Below are 17680 nucleotides of genomic sequence, written 5' to 3'. Positions count from 1 at the left end.
CCCAGGTTTTTCAGAGTGCTGAGTGGTGTTTTTATCACCAATGGACCCCCAAGAACCTGTTCTCTTTGGGGCCATATGTGAGCCATGGCTGGCTTTCTTAGAAAGTGTCAGGAATTTGACATTGTGTAACTTGTGCCATTGGCTGCATGTACCGTTTGAAACTGATACTCGGACCTCCCAGAAGTTGGTCCTGTTGTATAATGAGCACAATGCAAATGAAACACACAATGCGACGCCAACTGCACTGGAATTCGTAAAGGAAAAAAAGTAACACATTTCGACTTTGACCGTGTCGTCAAGGACAAAATATATATAGGCCTATGCTGAAAAAGAAAGTTCAATGGGAAATATGTTTTGGTTATTAATAATGTAAAATAAAATTGAATAGAGGCAAAAAATGGCAGGTAGGCCTATTAAATTGCATAGAGCATACAGAATATATTTTGTGATTATTTTGGAGAGTTACAGCCAGCAGATGACAGCAAAACACAGAAGAAACCGTTATTTTAGGATGGTACAAAAAATTGTATCAATACAATTCTGGATGTATGTTTGGTTTATTATCCATATCTTTTAGGATCCATCTTTGATCATAATTGCTGTTCATTTACATATAAAACGTTTTTTAAGCACCTTCCAAAATCACGCCATTAATGAGTTTTGGCCGATTCCGTTGCTATGTTTCAATTGTTTGTTTTGTGAAACAAAGGCATTGTTTTTAATAATAGCTACAATAATTAACCAGCAGTTTCTACTTGGGTTCTGTAAATTGGCTATTTACTTAATTTCATTGTGTAACAAACTACCTACAGTGATGGGGGAAATGAATGCATTGTCTGGAAGCATTGAGTCCTTCACTGTGGCTTCAGCTAGTGTGTAAGCCTATTCCTATTCATATATGTGTGCCAAACGAATGATTGCAATACAGTCTGGTGACTGTATTGCAATCATTTGTTCAATCAATATTCCATCCATCTGTGGAAAATAATCACTCTAGGCTGCACATGCAGCTGTAATAAAATTCATATTAAATACTGTGTTTTGCTGTGCCTGAGTCTACATGATTTAAGCCTACTTATTGAATCAGAACGCAAAAAGAGAAATTGTACATAATAACAAAATAATAACATAATAAGTCAAACTGCTGCACCATTCAGAAGATTTTAAAATTGAGTAGACCACACGATTGTTTCATGAAGCAAAGCACATGAAAGATGATTCACCAAATCAGTTGGAGGTCCTAACACTACATTTTGGAGGGTTTGAAGGTAGGAGGCAGCATTTGTGGTCTACAGCGCCATCTTATGCTTGTCAGAACTGTTGCACTTATGTTGGCTGGCTTGCTGCGTATGTGTGTCAGAAAAGTAGAAACATACACAATACATTAACACCTACAAGGGTAACACGAGTGACAGAGACACATACAATAGGTATGTGACGCTGTACAAAGTGCAATGCAGGTTTTACTCTCTTTGTACTGATAGTTATGATAACAACACGGAGGACAATGACACAGCCTCAGTCATCAGCACTTCTTTTGCTTTCATCTCTAGATGGTATCTGAAAGTAGTGTGGTTAAGGTGTGAGGGAAGTGAATGTTGAGACACACAGACAGGCACTGACACACACACATAATCACACCGACACACCGACGCCGACACTCACACACGCACACGCACACACGCACACGCACACACACGCATACTCAAACACATACACACGCACATAATCACACACACATACACGCACAAACACACACACACACACACACACACACATATAATCACACACACATAATCACACACACATACACACACACACACACACACACACACACACACACACACACACACACACACACATATATAATTCTTGACTTTAGCCTCACGTTCAAGCATTTAATTTTTGCTTATCATACCCCACATCTCTCTTAGAGCTGCACCAATATGGTGCGTTATTACTTTGATTATTACGTTGAATAAGTATTGATTAATAAGTATTGATTATTAAGTATTGACGTGATAGATTTGAGTGGATATTTCACCCAGTGCTTGGGCCTCTTCCTCATGGCCTGGAGATCCTGAGAGCCCCTCCCGTGGCGGACAGACACAGACCACATAGGTGGTTTTTCTTCCCATTTTTGGCCTTTAGTTTCGTGTGAAGAGGAACAGGTGCAGTTTCCATGTCCAAGTCACATGGTGAGCTTACATTTTCCATCCATACCTTCAAAATAATATGGATGTGTCTCAAGTAAAACTCAGTGTTTCACTGCACTTGCCGGCTTAAGTTGGTTCATTAATATGTGTAACACCATGGTGTGTGTTAGTTTGTGTGTGTGTGTGTGTGTGTGTGTGTGTGTGTGTGTGTGTGTATAAGGCCTACAGACGGTATACGAAACCATCCAGTATTCAAACAATTGCAATCATATGAATTTTTTTCCTTCTACACCGAGGAACGCAGAAGTGGACAGTGATTGATGTCCTGAACCCTGCTTGGGCCTTACAGGTTTCACATCACTTAAATAGGTCACAAAGTAGCCTACTTCCAGTTAGTGTTATAGAGTGGTTGGAAACAGTGGTCACGGGGGTTAAAGACGGCCATGCACTGATAAGGCCTAACGATCAAGTAAGTTAGTAGAAATACAGGCCCACAGGATCTCTGTAGGTTGATTCTGCACGTCATTCAGCCATCAAAACGTAATTGACAAGATTTTCCCCAACATCACGACTCTGATCATAACATGTTTTTCTCAGCTGTCAGTGGCATTGAGGCTAGCAGCACCCGGTTTCAATACTAAATCTCATTGAGCACAATAACCCCTTAGAGCAGAAAGTAGTAGTGTAGTGTGTAAGATTAAGAGAGGGTTTTGGGATTGTTGATTCCTGTCAACAAAGAGAGAGAGGTAAAGCTTGGCCAGCATTTTTATTTGAAGAATACAGGATGTATAGGATGTGATAATTGTTGACAATATTGAAATCACTATCAATCAGCATTGACTACATAAATGTCCTGTAATGTAATTTATGAGCTTGTTGAAATGTTACACATCTCTTTCCAGCTTCAGTGTTCAATGTTAATACTTTGTTAATAGTTTTCTGGTTTGGTATGCTGTGATTGTTTAGTGTATTTCTTTTTTGTAGAGTGTTTATTAACTTAATTTCGATCTTCCCCACTGGGATCAATAAAGTACTATCTCTTATGTAATGGGCACCTATTTTTGGTCCACCAATTTCTCAAAAGGGGCTGGAAAAAAAAACAAACTGAAAATAACTGTAACCAATACTATACTTTCACTACTGAACGCAAGTGAGGCTGGAATTTAAAGTGAAACCCTATGAAAATGAAAGCAGACCATTCATTCATGATCTTTACCATTATAACAACTGGTGCAACCCCCTCCATGTTTTCTCACAAACGTGTGTGTGCTGTCAGGGGCCTTTCTTCCTGTGCACCTGTGCACAAGGCTTCCTGCCTCAGCCACCACACCCCCATACCCCCACACCCCCACACCCCCAAACCCCCCTCTACCACACACACAAACAATGCATGCACACACACAGCCCTGCGCACGCATACACCCTCCAAAACCGCATCCTTCGTAAGGTCACATATAGGCAGCCAGCGCATCGACACTCAGGCGATATGTGTCAGAAATGTACAGATTTAGTCGCACTGCGGGGAAAACAAAAGTGGTAAATAATGGAAAACCTCATCTTCATGAAGCCCCCCTCCCCAACCCTGACCTTTGGTAAAAGTTAATAGTCACAAAATCAGCTGAAGCAATTTCTATAGCATTTATTTGAAATGGAACAAATACATGCGGTTGAAAACAAACTAAAAGTGTGACACAATCAGTGTGTCTGATTTCCTTTAGCACGGAGATGGAAAATAGGCTGATTAGTCAAGTTGTGACGTCTGTTGGTCATTCAAGTTCCTGCAATTGTTTTTTTCTCACAGTCTTCTTGAGCGTTGTTGTTGTGTCTTCGTAGTAACTTGTGAGCAGATAAGATGGGGACGGCAGAGAGAAGAGACGGAGGGGAAACGATGGGGGAACAGAGACGAGGAGGAGTAGGTGGTGGTGGTGGTTTGGGGTGGGGCTGGTGGAGGAGGAGCGCGATCAGTCTTGAATGTGATGCAGGGCAGACCTCTGGGCCGGGTAGTGGACCGGAGGCGGAGCGGCCTCTTGCTCGTGGGCGTGGTCGTAGCTTCGCCACTGGCTGCTGGGTTGCTGCTGGTAGTAGCCCACCAGCCTTTTGGCGAACATGGGCTCCACCTGCCAACCAGAGCATATGTTGGAGCCACATAGGTTAAGAAAGTATGACGTTTTAACAGTCGGCTGAATATTCATTTGGTTTCCATATACAATCTGAACATAATTGTATTTATGGCAAAAGAAAGTTGATGATACGATTATTAAATGTACTGCATTATATCCGTTTTGATTTGATGGGGGGGGGGCGGTGGGGGTTACCTGTGCTGTAATCATCTTCCTGTGTCGCTGCTGGTCAGGGTACTCATCACCGAAGCACAGCACCACCGTGTGTCTGGGAGCGCGGCAGCCGTAGTGCGCGTAGTCCTGGAGCTCTGAGGAGAAATATAATATATAATAATAATAATATAATAATACTGACGATTGGTATTCACCGTTTACTTCCTCCTTCAGAAGAGTGGGGGCAACGAGAGAGGGGGGGGGGGGAAAGGGGGAGGAAAAAGCACGGAAAGTGCATGGAAAATACAGAGAAACGATGGAAATGTTTGGCGGCTTTTTACCATGCAGTCGACCACAGGAGGTGGGTGGGGACTACACGCACACTCACACACGCACACACACCAACACACACACACACACACACACACACACACACACACAACCAGGGATTCTGCTGAGAGTTTTGACATGTTTCCTACTCCCTCCGAGGCTTCCTCCGAATGAGAGGGACTTGCCCCGCAGCCTAAACCTCTCCTTCATTACCATGATCGTTATCATCAAGAGTGCCATGACGCCATCGCTGACGTCTGCCAAGTGTCTAAAGCCTTGTTAGGGTGACAGACGGCAGAATAGGTTGTTTTCTTCTAATTAGGGTATTAAGGGTTAGCAAGGGTTGTCGTGGTGCGCGTTTAGCATCAGGAAATGATGTTCCATGAAATGCCTTGCAATCTCACGTACTTTTCAGGAAAATCGATTTCCTTGAGACTGGGTGACCAATTACTGTTATTCTACTATTATAGTTATCGCACAGTATCACAGTGTCTTTCCGAAACAGAGTTTATTATCTTAAAGTCAATATGCATCAGACTTTGAGATATTATATTATATATATATATATGAATCGTCTTTTTGACATTTCCTTCACAATGTATTTGGTAGCTGTGTAGTGGATTCATCCCTCTGTGATATGCTATGGTTGTTTTGCGTTGTTAGGACCTCTTGTCCATCACTTTCGATCTGATGCACCTGATTCCGGATGTCCATGGAGAAGTAAAAACACCACAAAGGTTAAAAAAAGCAGCACAACAATGGCTTCCCTTTCCAACCTGTGGGACTTCTTGTAAAAAGTTGATTCAGCTGATTTTGTGGCTTTGTCTTTACAGTTTTGTTTTGATTTAAATACATATGGAATATGATATGTCAAATGAAAGGCGTTTTTTGAAATGTTCTTTCTCTTTGATCTATACAGCACTACTACTAGTCTATACTATGGTATATTATACTGCAAAGGGTAATACTATTAATACTATCTGTCATTTTATTGTAATTCATATTTTTTAGATTTTTGTAGATTTGAATCATGATGTCATATGTATCTTCTAAGGAACCCTTATCTCACTCAACTGAACAATCGGTGTTACTTTATGTTATTGAAATGGTTGACTCTTGCCGTTTTCTTGCACTGCAGAGGAAGTACATATATGATATGGAAAGGAATCGGCAAGGCCCTCACGATAGAATATCCAACGATGTATGAGTGTCGATACAATATGCGATTCTGTAAGTATTGCGATACCATGCTACAGTAACACTTGAGAATAACTGAAACTTTAAAGCATTAATAAAGTTGTATTAAATAGTGAATTCATAATTGTTAATATACTTATGAGACAATGACAAAGAATAAGTTGAGGATTTACATGATTTGTGTTAATAATATAAAATAAAATATCTTATGAACCATTACCTTATTACTCATTTATAACTGATTATGAATAGTTTACCAATGAACATTCATGTATGAACAGTGCCTTATTAATAAACTAATAAACTACTGCTATTAACTATGAACTACTGCTTTATCAATGCTTTAAAGTTGCAGTTATTCTGAAGTTCTTCAGATGTTCCAAGATTTCTTTTGCTGCGATTTCATGTTTCATGGTGGGTTACCATATGGCTCTAACGTTGGTGCTGAGGATAAGATGTTGTTTATTTCAATTATGGGCTGAACACAACCCAACGCACTTGTGTAGCATCTTATCTTAGCTATCTTTGTTGCATAAGGGCAATAGATGAACCTAACCTAACCTTACTGTACCGATGGCAATATATTGTTGTTTCTCTTCGTCTGACAAATGTACTTATTGTAAGTCGCTTTGGATAAAAGCGTCTGCTAAATGCCCTAAATGTATATGTAAATGTAAATGTATTTAATGCCAATTGAGCATTGCCAAATTAACTATAGTGCCCTCTGTAGGACAATACCATTAATAACGAAACAAATCCCAACCCTCCCATGATTCGCCTCTTCCCCCCCGCCCCCCGATCCCTAACAGATGGGTGAGCCCGTACGTACCGGAGAGGAACTGCTGCGTGTCCAGCAGCTTGCAGGTGAGCTCCTTCTCCAGCTTGTTGGGCTTGTCCTTGTTGGGGGCCAGCGGGCCCTCCCAGTACACGCGGCCCTGGCACAGCCGCTTGGCGTACAGCCCGTCGGGGCCCATCCACAGCACCACGCCCTTATCCAGCACGTCGGGCAGCTTGTCGGCCCCCTGCCGCTGGGACTCTGGGAAGGGGGAGGGGAAGAGGACCACCTCGGGCCCCCCGCCGTTGCCGCCGCCGCCGCCGCCGCCGCCAGGCGGTCGCTCCTCCAAGCAGGGGGAGGAGGAAGTGGAGGAGGAGGCGGAGGAGGAGGGGGTGGTGGAGGGGGAGGTCCGGGAGGAGGTGGTGGGGGGGTAGGAGGTGATCCGACAGCCCTCCAGGCTGGTGGTGACCACCTGCTTCACCAGGACCTCCCGGTAGAACAGGGAGATGTGCAGGCCGAGGTCTGGGAGAGAGAGGTCATCAAAACGGAGGTCTACAGTAGCAATTCATCAAACTAGAGTTTTAAATTAATAATTTAAAGACTATCTCTAATCAGTGGTATATTTATTTCAATGCTAAACATTAAACATGGATAATAACATTATTGTGAATGAGTGTTTAATGTATTTGTGTTATTACCAGATATGGCACTGCTGGGCTCCACTGTGGATAATGTGGTCAGAGACTCTGGAGAAAAGGTGTAGAAGGAACCACTGCATTGCACACCTAGTATATTAAATACAACAAATATAGATTTATAATAGCTTAGTTGACATTACTTTAGTGAATATGCATATGCACATTCAAACATGTCTCACTTCTACATTTATAGAGGAAGAAATCTGTCCTGCACTACCAAGAATAAACAACGAATGCAGATGATGCATTCAATTCTGTGATACGTATAATAGAATATATAAATCTTCACTGGATGTATGCGCATTAACACATTATTCACACATCCAGTAAATCAAATAAATAAATAAAATAAATGATTGACTTCTAGCATGAATATAATTCCGTCCCAAAGCTATACGGAAAGTCGAAAGCAATCGAGTACGTCGAAAACGAATGAACAGGAATCCCAAGCCCCCCCTCCCCCTCCTCTACACGTGAGCCCCCCTCCTCCTCCTCCTCTACGCGTGAGCCCCCCTCCTCCTCCTCTACGCGTGAGCCCCCCCCCTCGTCCTCCTCTACGCGTGAGCCCCACTGTGCTTGCTCTACCGTTCTCCTGGACCGCCCCGGACCAGGGCCGGCCGGCCACGGGGTAGTGGGGCTGGCTGTACTGCAGCTCAGCGTGGGGGTGCGTGATGGGGGGCGGCAGAGGGTGCTGCTCCGTCTGGGGGTACTCCCTCCAGTCACTGCTGTCCTGGGCTGACACGTAGCCCGACACCTGGGGGGGGGGGGGGTAGCAGAGGAGTAGGGGTGGAGAGGGTGTAGGTTACTCTGTTGTTCTGAACTTACGAGTGAATTGGAGGGTTTCTGGAACTTGAGATGAATTGTTGAATGAATTTGGTGACTTCCAAATGGTTTTCCCGGGTGAGGACTCGTACCTGGTTGGGAGGAGACGGATAGGCTGGGATGTAGCCATGGGAATTCATACGCATTTGTGGCTCCTCCGCGTTGCCCAACTTGGCACCTATAGCATAACACCACATAATGTTGACCGCACACATGATTCAAACATGAAAATCATATTTACGGATTATAAAATGAGAAGAAAAAAAAAATATATATATTTATATATATTTACATATGCAGCTTAGTTATGTGCACCATGTGGGGCTTATTGCTATTTCCATCCACTCACAGGGCGAGCCGAGTGTCAGTGAATGACTTGCCATGTGTCAGTGACACTTACTTAGCATGCCCCATCTTAAATCACTCATCTTTTTTTACTCACTCACTAGTTCTTCTTACTCTTATCAAGAAATTCTAAATACCCCGTGTTCGAAAGAGGACACGATCCGAAGAATACATGCGTATATATATATATATATACGTACACATAGACATAAAGCCATATACCTAACAGCTCTTGTTGTCACACACACTATTGTTGCGCGCTATAGTTGAGGGGCGAGGTTGTGTGTTTGGCGTGGTGTGCACTCTGCACTTGTTAACCGAAGCTCTCTAAAAAAAGCTCACCCCGGTCTGTTTGGTCGATGCTATTGGCTTCCTTTGGGCTTCCTGCCTCTAGAGGACCGAGGCGAGCACACAGCGGTGGCTGTACACACGTGTGATGTCGCTGCCAAAAGCATTGAAACGACGTGCAACCCAAACCTCTCCCTTCAGACATGCACCAGAAGGCACGGCGCTAGCAATGTGCTCGCAATGGGGAAGGGGGAGGTGGGGGGTTGGAGAGGTGTGTGATGGTGGATGAGGTGTAGGTGCGTTGGCCCGTGATGTCTCTACACAAGTGGCTGTTTAATGCTGAATGTTTTTTATGTTTTGTGTTTTTGTGTGTCTCTGTATGGGTGTTTTCACGCAAGTGTGTGAACGCCTTGGAAAGGTTTAACCGTGACCACATAGTTGCCCCGCTTTGTCACGCTGCAGTGTGTGTGTGTGTGTGTGTGTGTGTGTATGTGTGTGTGTGTGTGTGTGTGTGTGTGTGTAACTGCACGCAATCAGGGAAGTCTGCACATGAGTACAATTAATGTGAATTCTCATGACAAAAGCCCTCTGAATATTGCAGATACTTTAGTGGTGGGCTTGCCTCTCTTGACCCCCTCTGGGATGATTCTGTAGACTTTGTAGGGTTCGGAGATGTCCAGCTGGCTTCTGTCCACCAGCTCGTCAAAGTCGTTGCTTTTGTTCAGAGCACACCGTAGACGGGTTTTCCATGTGGGGGGGTCCGGTTTGTCCACACCTTCCTTGTATTTGCCCTTGAAAAGAGCCCAGGCCTGCAACCACAAAGGCATCAAATAATCAATTCACGTGGCGTGGGATTATCTTCCTGTGATATACTCTTAATGTCTCAACCATGGAAATATTTCTGTGCGTTTACGTCGTAAGTGTGTTTTGCTTTAATCTTGTAGTGACAAAACACAGTGGCTGTATCCACATGCTTTGACCCACCCGAATGCACGAATGATGGCAGTAGCCGTCTTCAAAGTAAAATAAATAATTAAACCACTTAAATACTTTTAAAAGTAGTAAAATGCCCCAAATTAAATCAGTTGAGGTAGTAGTGCAGATAGTTACCTACACTTAATCAAGAATTGCTGATATTCCTGAAGTTAAGGCTGAAGATGAACGCTGCAGTTTACAATTATATATATATCTGTCTTACCTTGAAAAGCGCAGCATCCTCATCTCTGTTGTAATCTTGCTTGCCCGCATGCTTCCACGGTATCCTGAAAATGGATTTCTCCTCATTCTCCCAAACCAAGCCCAGGTAGCTCTTGCTGTCAATCTGATCGATCAGCCACTGTCTAAGCTTCCCGTTGCCGCAACTGACCAACAGGCTGACGTCCTCTTCGAAGTGCATTTCTGTTCAAAAACCACTAGGCAAAGTACGATGAAAGTATCAGAAGTTTCACATCAGTTAAACAAAAAATGTTAAGGAACGGATTTGACCTATGTCGAAAATAATCAATAACCCTCCAACATTTTCAACTTTGTTCTCAATCAAGTTCGCGACCAGGATGAGCTTCTTCTAGATCATGCAAACGCATCTGATTGGGTATCTGTGATGTCCTATTCTTTAATGATGCCACCTCGTGCACGGTGCACTTTCTCCATTAAGGGAGGAGCCAAGACAGTCCGACGTCCCTGATCAATGAGATGTAGTCTGCATCACCACGCGCCGCGGTGATCTCATTTGAACTCTGTTGGCGCCAGCAAAGCCATGCGATGGGGAATCCCTCGCATGACACCTGTAGCTGTAGTGTTGGAAGCATCCGTTATAGATAGGTCTTAAACAGTAAAGCCAAGCACTGGTAGTCCACGCAAGTAAATCATGTAGTCGTGTTTTACTATTGAGCGAGCTGGATGCAATTAACATTGTGTGTCTAAAAAAGAACCAGTGATTGACAAGTGAGAATGATGTAAATTCATGCAACTTCACTTAGTCGGTATGGCTGCCCTCTAGTGAACATTAGTAGGCACGCATTATACACAAGTCCAATAATATTTGAAAAACTTAGTAGTACGTTTTATTTAATTAAAGCTTTCAGGACAAAAAAAAAAACAATGAGGTACAAAATGCTTAACAATTTACCAAATAGCAAGAGATTGATACAGTGTCTGTTTTTGATGCTGTCATGCAAGAAGAAAACAGGAGAACAACTTGAAAACAGAGGTCAACCGATAATTCCCCTCAATCGGACATACCGTCGGCAACTACGGTCACACACTGATTTCACCTCACACGTTAATGCAAAATAGATATTATTTTGACAACATTAAAAAAAACACATGAATAAATTAGGGATAACAGTAGGCCTACCAATAGGCATCACCAAAACGACTCCAAAGCATTTCAACGGTCTCCCTTGATGCAGACCCACCATGAGTCTATTACAATCTATTCAATAGAGGAAACATCAGTCTTTAACATGGTTAGCGCTTGTGCTTCTCAGGTCATGGGGTTCCAGTGCTAGCATCGGAGTAGCGCTCCGGTGTGGCTAGGACGGGGCTCTCCGGAGCCACGATCTGCCCGTCCCCGGGCCCCGGGACCTTACAGGCCAGCAGGGCGCGGACGTCAGTGGAGTCGTTGAAGGGGTTGTCTTTGTATTCCTCCAGCAGCCACACCCTGAACTACGTAGACAGAGGAGAGGAAGGTTAGTCGTTTTAGTGTCTCTCTGTGAGGTTTGTATTCGTTAGCTTTGGCGTTTGATTCCCAGGGCTTGTGCATCAGAATGCATCATGGGATTTTTTAGTGATACTTTGTTTTGCCACGTCTCTCATGAGAAACGCTGTGTCACGACTCACGATTGATGACGTACCAATTACCAAAAACCCAATACAACCAATAGCATTCCCAAGCTCCAAAAGGGCAGCAGTCATCAAAGCCGTTGAAGCTCTGCTCTCAGTCAAGTCGTTTCCTCCGGGGTTGTGCAGCACTTACTTACATTTGTATTTAAATAGTCGTAGTTCAATTCAATGTCAGCTCTAATTATGTCACTTTGGCATAGAAAATAATTACTTCAACTGCATCTCCAAACCGCTTCTACAATTCAACTCACTTCCAGCCTGTAGTCATATCCTGTCAAGCGTTGCCTGCGGAGCGTTTGTTTAAACAGTTTGTCCCCCCCACCTCTCCGGCCTGAGTGGCCTCAAACTCCTGCAGCTGCCTCTGGAAGCCCAGGTTGGGCCCCGCGCAGGGCCGCGCCGCCTTCACCGCCGCCAGCGCCTCCTGCCAGCCCAGCCCGGTCACCGTCATGATGTAGGCCACCACCAGGGTGACGCTGCGGGACACGCCCGCCAGGCTGCACCCACCCAATCGGAGACACGGGACCGGGAGATGAGAAAGAAGGAGGAGGAGTGAGGTGGGTGCACCCTCGCGTGTAAACTATACTACCCACCATTCCATCATGGCCAGGTGATTTGTTAGCCAACCACTGACGAGGTTATACCTGGCTGGGACCCCCCCCCCCCCGCCCCACATCACAACCTGCTTACTTTGTCAAATATGCTTGCATCACAGACACGTATGCTAGCTACTTTAAAGAACTAAACAAAGAAGAAAAAACATTTTTCTTCTAACCTGATAATAACAAAAATGTGAAGGTAAGTATATGGGGGCGCAGTGGATGCACCAGGGCCCTGGGCTGGGAGGGGCCCCTCGGGGACTGGCCCTGCCCTGTCTGAGATGGGCCCTGTCCATGGCCTATGCTGCAGAAGTACGGTGAACCTGTTATGGTTTATCTAACGAATGGGCCTCTGTGCCAACCTGTTGAGATTTCTTAAGGCCCTCTGTGTCAACCTGTTACACTTATTATCATTCTAACACTGAGCTGTGCCTTAACAAACATGTAATTTGATCTATTGAATTGCTCTGTTCAGTTCTTTGATGGTCTGTGTGCATTCCTGAACACATGGCTCTAATTGATCGATAAAGTGTGTTTAGTCTATCCTGACATATATTGACATATTTACCTTCCAATAGTGTAGTTGTACAATCTTTATTATAATACAATCTGTAAATACTGATATTGTTTAATGTTGATTGATTAGTTTGTTATTATATATACAAATATTATTGTATGCCCATATGTGTATGAGTGTGTCTGTATGCATGCGTTTATACGCGTGTGTATGAGCGAGCATGTTGCACGCCACCGCAGACGTACACTACTGAACTTCTTTTAACCCCTGGGGCCGGGCATTTTGGAACTGTTGTCCTCAATGGGAACCGAGCGTTCATGTGCCGCTTTTGTGTCTCTCAGCACCACATTCTCTTTGTTGTCGCCGTGGACGCCTCGTGTTTTCAGTGCATTCTGGGCTCCAACCAAAAGGGTTTCACAGTCGGCAAAACTGTCTGACACATCAAAACACTGGTGGACTCTGGGCTGCAGCAGGCTTAGAGGAGCCCATTAAACAAACCGTTGTTTGTCCACTCCGCTAAGCCTTCATGACTTAAGAAGATTTGATATATATATTGGGAAGTTCAAAAATAACCTTCTGCTTATCTTTGAGCCACCCCTGCCTCGAAAAAGTCACACATGGCTTCACTTGTGTGCACTTGGCTGAGCACACTCGTACACTGTGTTATTCTCCGACTCACACTACGCATTAGGGTATTATCACGTTACCTCTCACACATTTGAATTGGAATATTCTTCTTGGCTGTTCTTGTAACCTGCATGCAGAGCCTTGATCCTAACCCTGGTGTGGGCCTGGGCCATACTTCAGCTCATGTGGTTTCATGAGGAAATTACGTGGTTAAGCCTACATTTATGAGAAGCTAACCCTTAGATGTGGGAAATGTATTCAGATCTTGGTGAAAGGGTAACACTTTGCAACAAGGGTACACTAATTAGCCATTAATTACCATTAGTTATCACAGTAATATGCATTATAACCAGTGTTGTGTGTAACGCGTTACAGTAACGTAACTACTTTTTTCGGGTAAAAAGTAGTGTAACACATTACTACTGAAAATATGGTAATGAAACGTAGTTCCTTTTTCAGTTGGGCACAATGTTACTTTTGCCAGGGACAGATTTGACAGCTTGTGCTCATTCCACACTGAGGCTGGTACTAGCAATAGCATGCAGAGAGCAGGCAGTTATCATGGCAAGCGTGGCGGAGCAACCAACAGTAACTTTTGAGGGATGGGGAGGTATTCACATTATTTCAAACTGATTGAAAGTAAGCACCATAAAAGTAACGTAATAGTAAAAACTTTAAAAAGTAAAAAGTTACTTTCCATATAGGGTAACTAAGTAAAGTAAGGGACTTTTTTAAGAAGTAACAAGTAATGAGCAAACACTACTTTTTAAAAGTAACTTCCCCAACACTGATTATAACATAGGGGCTAGGGTAAGGGTTAGTGGGTTAGGGTTGGGGTTAAGCCCAACCCTATTAAATAATGTATAAATTGATACCATAGTTATCATGAAAAACATTAGTAAATATAGTAAGTTTATGCTTATTACTGCATTGACTAATGTTATTTCTTGGTTAATGTACCTCTAAACATTAATTTGTACCTCTAATGAAATCGAATGAAAGCGATAATAGTAGAAGTATAGTAAAAATATATTTGGTCAACTGTATCTGATTTCAAGCATGTCCTCTTATTTTGCCGCCATCGTCTATGCAAAACTATCGCCCACTTGGAGAGCAGGGGCCAGAGGTCCCCAGTACGACCAGGTGGTAAATACGCCTTCCTGTTTACCACAGCCCGCCTCGCCATGGCTCACAGGTTTACTCTGACGACAATAGTGGAGCACAGCTGGCCCCTGCAACATCACAACATACTGCGGCGGCTAGAACGAGATCCCCCCCCCCCTGAGTCCCCTGAGTCAGTTTAACGGGAGACCACGCGAGCAGAAAGTGTGCTATGGATTGAATGCAGGGGCTGGCATCGGAAGCGGCCTGTGATCACAGGGGTTGGTGCACTCTCGCCTCGTGCCGCCCAGCCCTACCCTGGTGCGAGGGATCCGACATGTGGCGGCGGGCCTCACCAGTGAACGAGACAGCCCTCCCCCTTCAGCCGCGACTCGTGCATGAACATGATGCTCTGTTTAAAGTGCTGGGTTCTGCAGGGGACACAAACACACACACATGCTGGTTTACAAGGAGCATGGACAATTGTTCTGTTCTCCTTTGAATAGAATGGAACTACGTAGAGTAGAGTAGAATGAAATAGAACAGGGTGTGGAATCAATTCTAGTTTGAATCCATTGTGGGCAGTGTACATATGCAGAAAATGTTTGTACATCTTATGCTAATCAAACCATGTGTCTGTCTCTCGTTGAAGAGACCACTGACAAACAAGTGCTTCCACTCTGTGCAAATATGTATTTGTAGTGTGTGTACGCATGCATGCATGTGTGAATCTAAAAGGGGGCTCAACAAATGGTTGACAAAAATTACAACAGAATAAATTGTTGGGTTCTTCAACAGCTTTTCTGATCCCAATTAGCATGTATTCAGAACCAGTGAAACTGGTGAGTGTGTGTGAAAGCATATCATTTTCATGCGCGCTGAGCAGGAGATGAACCCCGGACTCCCACACAGAGCAGTATCAGATGGGTATCGGTGCATCTCACTGTTGTTCTCTACGGTCCCTAACGCTCCACGTTTGGCACTTACAGGTTTTGTGTGGGCAGGTCAGCTGCTGAAATGCAGAGATAGGTCATCTCCTGAGAACACAAAGTACATTTGTTTGTCGTAGTAACCCGGGCCACATTTGTGCACGCACACACACGCGCGCACACACACACACAGGCACTTTACATAACAATTCATCATTATTGTGGCATGTATATACTACAACAACAAAGTAATACTAGGTGTGTTGTGTTATGAATACTCGAATATTGAACACCAAATAATGAATGATTCAGTGTTGGACTGATAATCGTTACATCAGCTAAGAATTTTAAGATTTTTTCATACCTGTTTTACTCACTGGGCATATGTAAACCTGTCGTCATCTTTACCATGCACCGACTTTATAACAGAGGATATGCCAACAGAATCAATAGAATAAACACAACAACAAAAAAACTGCCTGTACCGAAGCCAGAGTTTCCGCCTACTCTCCTCTCACACAACAAACCGTCCAGCCACACTGATAATCACACCAACTGGAGGGGAAGCCATGGTTCACACTCATACGTGCATCATGCCACAACACTCAACTCAACCATCTCTGTGTGTCTGTCTTTTACATATCCCCATTGAGGAGGAAACAGTGCAAACGCTGTTCCAGAATTACCTGACGGACCGGTCCGCAGTGACAACACGTCACATGGTCTGTGTCTCACACACAGACACATGGTGTTTGGGGCCCCAGTGACAGACAGACACACACTCTGCTGTGTGGACTGACTCACGCAGCCCGGGTTTGCATTCTGATAAACCCAGGCAGCAGTTTGTATCGTATGGGTAAGCGAGCGGGATTGATTTGAGGTGAGACGGTGAGAGATCTTTCTTACCGGTAAGATGGGTGCTGCGCTGTCGTGTATGGACAGGATATGGGTGATGTTGTTCCGCGCTAACTGCTCCCTGTCCCTTGCATCTGGGAGGAATTGGACAAAACAAACACAACTTAACATGGGAAACAACATGGGAGGAAATATAGGAGAGGGGATTATAAGGAAATATTAATGCACCTTTGAAATTTCCCAAATACAGATCGGGCAGGATCTGTGGAGAGATAATAATGCAGGCAGAAATTCAGTACCCTTGTTGAAATAGTAAGGGGTATATTTAGAAGACTCTTCCAACAGCTGAGCGAGCTATAACAACTGATAGACGTCATACTGCAAAATAGCCAGTAGGGCGAACCATTAGACACCTTAATAAAGTACAAAGTACCCATAGCTCTGCTGCGGGTTTCACACCAACGTTACCTTTCAACACTTCATAAACTTTTAGAATAAACATGACGCCTTAGTGAGCGCAAGGCAACCACAATTATATCGCCTAAAAAGGCGCATCCCATACGTGCACTACCAAAGTGTCACACACATTTCCATGGCTCTATGGACTAGTTCAGTAGGATTTGACCACAGACCAACGATGGATCACCGGTGTGCATTCACGGTTGGGACTTTAAGCCGCAGCTCACGTACCTTATTCAGACCATTACCCATTCTGCACGACGATCACTGGGCGAAAAGATGCTCACGCGAGTTTCCCCCTCTTGGCCACAGTGGCTATCCGAGCTCTGGACGGCTTCCCCGGCGTCGCGTCGACGTCGTCTGTGTCGGTGTGGTGTTTGCACAGAAACCGACCGGAGCACAGCAGGGAGCACGGCAGAGGGAGCTCGCGACGAGACGCTCCCGGTGTCCCTCCTCGTGGAGAATGGGATTTGTAGTTTGGTGTAATCACAACAGTCACACAGGAGACAGGGGGGCGTCGCCGGAGAATGTATCAGAATGTTGTGTTATCTGTGTGTTATGGACGATGTGTTCAATTGACTGTATCATCAGTTGTATAGATAGATGCCCACGTGCACGCGCGCACGCACGCACACGCACATACACACATTCAAACATGCCCACGTATACATGCATACATACCATATCTACATATACATACATACATGCATTACTACATACCACGGTTTGCTTAGCTATGGCTAAGAGAGGAATGGTAGCTGGTGTTTATGGCGTACTTAATATAGAGAAAGCTCTTTGGTCATAAATAATACACACATGACGTGATATTACTATAAATTTATCTCATCCAGTACAAATTTAAAAAATA

The 17680-nt window shown here is 44.2% G+C and overlaps 2 protein-coding genes across 2 annotated transcripts; both read right to left on the bottom strand.

The window, feature by feature from the left end:
• Positions 1-3780: 3780 nt before the first annotated feature.
• Positions 3781-10485, bottom strand: irf4a (interferon regulatory factor 4a). Its single transcript, XM_084480679.1, has 8 exons — positions 10083-10485; positions 9507-9693; positions 8344-8429; positions 8015-8183; positions 7430-7516; positions 6786-7253; positions 4472-4584; positions 3781-4273 (listed from the first exon to the last, which is right to left on the bottom strand). The coding sequence occupies exons 1-8, from the start codon at positions 10278-10280 to the stop codon at positions 4118-4120; spliced, it is 1464 nt and encodes a 487-aa protein (XP_084336805.1). The 5' UTR covers positions 10281-10485; the 3' UTR covers positions 3781-4117.
• A 617-nt stretch (positions 10486-11102) lies between these two features.
• Positions 11103-17172, bottom strand: dusp22b (dual specificity phosphatase 22b). The gene is made up of 7 exons (XM_084480422.1): positions 17044-17172; positions 16582-16615; positions 16405-16487; positions 15557-15606; positions 14926-15000; positions 12051-12222; positions 11103-11551 (listed from the first exon to the last, which is right to left on the bottom strand). The coding sequence occupies exons 1-7, from the start codon at positions 17062-17064 to the stop codon at positions 11375-11377; spliced, it is 612 nt and encodes a 203-aa protein (XP_084336548.1). The 5' UTR covers positions 17065-17172; the 3' UTR covers positions 11103-11374.
• Positions 17173-17680: the final 508 nt, after the last annotated feature.

This window comes from Micromesistius poutassou (genome assembly GCF_964030765.1).
Source record: "Micromesistius poutassou genome assembly, chromosome: 16".
Classification (NCBI taxonomy): domain Eukaryota; kingdom Metazoa; phylum Chordata; class Actinopteri; order Gadiformes; family Gadidae; genus Micromesistius; species Micromesistius poutassou.
The sequence above is the reverse complement of the archived record's forward strand: the minus strand, read 5'-3'. Positions and strand labels throughout refer to the sequence as shown.

Bases quoted from the DNA above. Each gene is read 5' to 3' on its own strand.
- dusp22b (XM_084480422.1), bottom strand. From the start codon at position 17,064: ATGGGTAATGGTCTGAATAAG. The intron at 16,488-16,581 runs GTGCATTAATAT...AATTCCTCCCAG, and splicing joins GTATTTGGGAAATTTCAAAG to ATGCAAGGGACAGGGAGCAG. The intron at 15,607-16,404 runs GTAAGAAAGATC...TTGTGTTCTCAG, and splicing joins GCGCAGCACCCATCTTACCG to GAGATGACCTATCTCTGCAT.
- irf4a (XM_084480679.1), bottom strand. From the start codon at position 10,280: ATGCACTTCGAAGAGGACGTCAGCCTGTTGGTCAGTTGCGGCAACGGG. The intron at 7,254-7,429 runs GTAATAACACAA...TCTCTCTCCCAG, and splicing joins GCCCAGCAGTGCCATATCTG to ACCTCGGCCTGCACATCTCC. The intron at 4,585-6,785 runs GTACGTACGGGC...ATTTCTCCTCAG, and splicing joins CACGCAGCAGTTCCTCTCCG to AGCTCCAGGACTACGCGCAC.